Source organism: Papaver somniferum, chromosome 6 (genome assembly GCF_003573695.1).
Source record: "Papaver somniferum cultivar HN1 chromosome 6, ASM357369v1, whole genome shotgun sequence".
NCBI classification, from domain to species: domain Eukaryota; kingdom Viridiplantae; phylum Streptophyta; class Magnoliopsida; order Ranunculales; family Papaveraceae; genus Papaver; species Papaver somniferum.
Genome location: NC_039363.1, coordinates 12502457 through 12508540, shown reverse-complemented (window position 1 = coordinate 12508540; position 6084 = coordinate 12502457). Strand labels below are relative to the sequence as shown.

The following is a 6084-nucleotide window of genomic DNA, read 5'->3' as shown; positions in this document are numbered from 1 at the left end:
CAGCAGCACTAATCACAAGTTCTGGTCCAGGCATTTGCTTCTCCACGCACTACTTGTCTCTCTATTCATTCTCTCTCTCTCGTGAGATATAATTATTCTTCTTCCTCTCTCTGTAGCTTTTATTTTACCGGACTAGACTCTCCAGACTACTACTACTATTCAGAGTGAGAGATCCAACGGTCATCAATGAAAAGTGGTTGTTGTTGTTGTTTCTAGATCATTGAATTGATTCCCCCCTCCTCCTTCATTTCCTTTGATCACGTTTTTAGTAGCAGCAGTACCACCAAATCCCCTCTCTCTTCTTCTTCTTTTTTTAAGGTCTCCGCCATTTTCCTTCTCACCAACAGAGAACCAGACCTCCTCCGTTCACAATTTCAGGTCGGTAATTCTTCTCCCATCTCAATTCCTTGTTTTATTTATCAGATTTTGAACTCTGTTTTATCTTCTCACATTTTTTTCCCCTTTGACTGATTCTTGGCTTATTTACCCTCTCTTCTTCTTCTTCAATTTTTTCATCTAGTTTTTTTTTTCACAGATAAATTTCTATCTTTCAAAACCACAGATTTTATCATTTCTGAGTGAAAATCCAACCAAATTTCAAAAACTTTCTCACTAATTTTTCCTTTTCTATTTTTCAAATTTTATTTATTAATTTATTTTTGTCTTTCTTTAAGAATTTCTACTTTTATTTTTTTCTGTTACTACAGAGAAGAATTCTTTTTGAGTTTAACAGAATTGTAGTTCTTGAAGATCTAACGGTATGATACTGATATTTTCTTTGCAGAGAGAGGATCTTGGCCGTTAAAGATGGAGATTAACCAGGGTTCAGTTTTTCAGAAGAATAGGATAACAACTAACTATGGTTCACTAACTTACGCTGCTGGGGAGATGACTACACTGTTACTATCTACTCTCCTAGCTCAAGTAAGTCAGGGGTGTTTGTGTCATTTCTTATAGTTATTTATTGTATTTGTCAGCTCGAGTCAACAGTCATCCCTAGTTTTATGGCTACGTGTCAGCATATCCTCTCTTTATGGCTGTGTTGCTAAAATGAACCGGTGGTTAACTTTAGGCGAACTTGAAACGGAAATTATACTCAGAAAAATGTTTTTGGTTTAGGAATTGTTTTGAGTTCCGAATTTAGGAAATGAAATTTGAATTTGGGTTTGAATTTGGAACAAAAAAAAAGAAAAAGTTAAGTTTTGTCCGTCACTAGCTTGAAAACTCAGTTCCATCAAAAAGAAGAATATGGGAATATATGCTTTTATCAGATATGCGAATATGCCTATTCTTTTTGTTTTCTTTACCCACTTGTGAATGTATTTCAAATTAGTGGCCTTTTTTGTGTGTTACTGGAAAAGAAAGAAAAATCCAGTAAATAGAGCACGCTAGATTTTTCTTTTTTATGCTATGGAACAGTAATGATATATTGTTGTGGTATTTGTTAAGACTACTGACACCGTTTCTGTATCTAAATACACTATTTGTAATCTTCTGAGACGTAATTAGGATGTCATTCCTAATATGATCACATGACTATTTACATTTTGCTTTCTTCCTTGAATTTTCTGGTTTCAAGGTACCATATAATAATATAGGCTAGGTTTATTGCTTCATTGTATTTTTGTGATAATTCTCTTAATCTAAAACATATATAACTTCTGAATCTTGATAATTCCTGCCAATATGTTCTGTCCTAGTAAGAGGCCCATCTTCATTAAGTGAAATGTTAAGGGGATGTCATGTTATGATTAGAAATTAGAAAGTAAAGTTGAGTCATTGCTCTACGCTCCCATGAACCACTTCTCTGGATAAGATGCTTAGTATAATTTTGATGTGTGACTGATGTTTTACTAGAATGCATAATTAAGCAACTAAATGGTAAACCATCGTTTAATGAAAGATTGTTGTGCTTATAAATAGTTCCTGTGTATTAGTGTCTGTGATGTAGACATGTTAGTCACGACTGTTTTGCTTCGGACACTATAACTATCCAGACTAGCCCGTGTGTTTGCTTCTGTGCTTGTTAAGCTCAGTCTCTTGGATTGTTTTTGAATTATGTTTTGCCCATCTTGCAGTTCCAGGATCTGTTTATGCTGCTGATTACCAACAACAGAAAAGGTATGGAATTACTTGGCCAGAACCAATGTCAATCAGAGCCTGTCGATGCTGATGGAGATGGAGATGAAGATGACGATGATGAAGGGGATGGTGAGGGTGATTATGAAGGAGGTGAAGATGAGGAAGATGAGGGGGAGTATGAGAAAGAGCCAAACAGTAACTCCAAGAAAGAAACTGAAGGTGGAGTCGGTGGAGAAGGAGAGGAAGAAGGAGAAGAAGAGGAAGATGACGAAGACCAAAATAATGAGGACGACGACAGCAATGACGATGATGATGGTGGCGACGAAGATGAGGATGAAGCTGTAGAAGAGGAGGAGGATGGAGAGGAAGAGGATCCTGACAATGATGATGACGAAGAGGACGAAGAAGAGGAGGCGCTCCAACCACCAAAGAAGAGGAAGAAGTAGATGTTGCAAGCTGCGGCTGTCAATGGTTGGATAGGAAGATGATCCTGCCAATGTTCGAATCAAACATAGACCTTTTCTCCCTGATTCCAATCCTTTTAGTAATGGTTGTTTGTTGAAATAACTGTTGCATCTGTCATTTTAATCTCATGTCATCTAACTTAACTGATTCAGGTTCCATTAATCCTTTTTAGTTCCTTTTTAGAGTTCTTGCTTTCATGTTCTAGTCCTGTCAGGGTTACTTTTATTCTTGTCTTAGTTATTTCTGTTGTTTGTGTGGTGCTTGAGCTATTGGAAACTAATCTTTTGTTTTGCAGCTAGCAGTATTGCATCTGAATCAATTCTAGCAGTGTGCCCATCACCCATCAGTTGTACTATCCAACACCTATAAAGGTCTTGTCTTCGAGTCAGAGAGTTGTTTGTGTGGAGCGACGTCCTCAATTGGTGATTGCATTTTTAGACATTTAGGACATGGATGTAAAGAGAAATGACATTTGCGTTGAGTTAAACAGGGGAACTTCAGAGATTTAGTGCAACTGGAAATTGCAACATCTCTGCATCTCCAAGTTGGCCAGTGCCACCAATCCCTAGTCCTATTTGAGGCTTGGGATCCTTCCTTCCAACAGCTTGGCTGAAGCTCTCATAGCCAGAGCAGAATCCAAAGGGTTTGGGTTTACGAAACAACAGGTCAAGTTCAAGATCTGAGGAGCAGCAGCAAGAGACGATGCGCAAAATAGATGCAATCTGAGAATGACGGTAACACAGCATGTTCATCTAAAGCTCCTTTTTATTATAAAAACACATCCAGTACATAGCATGAACCTCTTTACATAAGACAGACTAGGGGACGCAACACAACCATACAGAAAGTAAAAACATAGCAACATATTTTGACATAACAGAAGACACACACTAGTAGCATCACTGAGAAGGACCAACAGGACAACACAAGTGAAATTGCAGATTTCCGATGATGACCATCGGTAGGACTAGGCAACGTAAGTATGGTCTTGTGCAACTTTTAAGCACCGGTGGTTTCCATAGGAACCTGAGACGACCCCTCCGATGCACCGGAGATCTCAATCGACTTCACTTCTGGTCTCCTCTGCTCAACTTTAGGAACACAAACAGTAAGCACTCCGTTCTCCATAGTAGCCTTAACCTCATCCATCTTAGTATTCTCCGGTAACCTGAATCTCCTCAGAAACTTGCCGCTGCTCCGTTCGACTCTGTGCCACTTATCATTCTTCTCTTCACTTTCTCGGCTTCTTTCTCCACTTATCTGTAAAACTCTTCCCTCCTCGACCTCAACTTTCACTTCTTCCTTTTTAACACCAGGAAGATCAGCTCTGAAGATATGAGCCTCGGGAGTTTCCTTCCAATCAATCCTGGTGTTAGCTAACTGTGATGTCTCTCTTGCGGTATCGGAACCCACTTGCCCAGTTTGCCCGGTCAGAGCACCGGTAGAGAATGGAAAGCCTTGGAAAGGATCCCAGATGTCAAGGGAAAATGGATCAAAAACGTTACTCCTTTGATTGCTGAAGAAGCTTGGGATGATCGACATTGTCGCGGGATTTGATCAAAAGGATTTAACTCGACAATGATTTTGTTTGCAGAGAGAATGCTAGGTTGTAGTAATTGTATATTGTATTGAAATTGATGAGATAGATGATAGATAGATGATATTAGATGAATGTGCTTTGGTATGGTATTTATAGATGTGGTTTTGGTAAGGATGAGTTCAAGTTTGGGCTAATCTTGATGATTCCAGAAAGAACTTGAAAGAAGGGAATTCTTGAATTTAATCCTATTTTATTTCACGATAAGTTCTAGGTAAAGTTTCTTCTACTCGTTTCTACAAACTTCTCATTTTTATCTAACGTGTCCAGCATCAGCGTTTTACACGTAATGATGTCAAAATAATTGTAGCCCTGATCTTTAAGCCCGAGCCCACCAAATACTTATTTGAGTTCTATCCTTTTCTTTCTTTTTTCCTTCTTCTTCGAATTGGAGGCTGCCAGTCAAGTCTTCTTTTATTGAAGAATAAAGAGTAATATTTACACATGAATGGATGGGAGTCGGGGCAACAATATGTGCACCAACGTCTTTTTAGATAACCAAGTCTATCCTGTGGAAAAGAAAAATACCTACTTTGTTATTAGCATCATAGTTGGTTTCACAATTCTTTATATTGTTTTTCTTTTTTTTTTACCAACTTCACCTGATCGGTACTCCCATATATGTCTAGGTTATCCATGTAGCAAATGCAAACTTCTTATTCTCTTGTTTTAAGTTTTACAAAAATTTATTTGTCTTTTGTGTTATCCTTTGTAATATTATAAATATTAGAAACATCAAGCTATTTCGGGTGATATCCACATATCAAATCTGCGTGCATGTAAAAAATTATCTATAAATCACCTACCTAGTTAGACAAGTAAAATTTTTTCTCCTCCAACATAACTGGACTGTGTGAGTAGAAAATATGCAGATATTCGTTAAAGCATGTTAAGGTTTGCTGCGAGAGAAATTCATATCATGGTGTAGGGGTTAATAATTAATCCTAAAATTTTTTGGAAAAAATGAGTTTATAGTCAAAAATTAGCAGGTACACCAATCTCGGCAAGGTTACTACTACTAACCTTGGTTATTGTTGTGGAGTTCTTCAAGTGTCGTCTTAGCTTCAATAAATGGAGCATGTAGATGCTTATTTTGGAAAAATTAAATTATTATTTCAAATATAAGGTTCCATAAAAGAAGTTGTATACTTTGTTTGCGAACCAGTAGCAGAAGTATTTCTATTTCTTTAGAAGTAGAATTTCTTTTTTCTAGAATTCGAAGAAAAATATAAATTAATTCACATAAAGTATATTCTTTTACTTCCGAAACTCTTTATAAAATTTGGTTCTCAACCTAACTTCCGATATTTACTTTAATCCTCTTAGTAATTGGATATATGGTGGCATGCAAGGTATGCCTACGACTATAGTTTTTCTTAATGAAAAACCTAAACTTCGTTTAAGACAAGGATGTCCCACGTTTCCTTTTCTCTTTAACATTGATATCGAAAGTTTTTCTAGATATATTGACGGAGCTGCTCAACTGAAATTGTTCAATGGTTTCTCTGCAACTCAACATGAGATAGTGATTCATCATCTTTATATTCAGATGGCACTATTTATTGTTGACAAATGCAAAAGAAAGTCTACTTAATCTTTTATCCATGCTACAATATTTTGAATATATATTGCAGATCTCAAGATAAACACTGCCAAGACTAACTCAAAAATTATGAACCTAGCTGTTGGCAAAGTGGTAATGGGAATTTGGTGTCGAAAAACCAAAATCATAGTAAAATAAATATGGATCTCATTTTTCAACTTGGATACCGGTTAAATAAACACCTCTCATAGGGTTTCTTACATCTCTAAAACAAAACCCTTAGTTGCTAACAATATAAACATCATAGTTCACTATGGTTTGCAAACTTCTTTTTGAAACGACGACCGGTTAGGTTCGCGGATTAATACCAACATGCCTGCATATCGCTAATGAAGGT

General features: G+C 36.9%; 1 protein-coding gene across 1 annotated transcript; it reads right to left on the bottom strand.

The window, feature by feature from the left end:
* Positions 1-3294: 3294 nt before the first annotated feature.
* On the bottom strand, positions 3295-4302 carry LOC113286949 (17.8 kDa class I heat shock protein-like). Its single transcript, XM_026535605.1, has one exon. It carries the CDS (start codon positions 4087-4089, stop codon positions 3547-3549), a length of 543 nt encoding a protein of 180 aa, XP_026391390.1. The 5' UTR covers positions 4090-4302; the 3' UTR covers positions 3295-3546.
* Positions 4303-6084: the final 1782 nt, after the last annotated feature.

Excerpts from the sequence above, each read along its gene's own strand:
- LOC113286949 (XM_026535605.1), bottom strand. The coding sequence starts at position 4,089 with ATGTCGATCATCCCAAGCTTCTTCAGCAATCAAAGGAGTAACGTTTTT.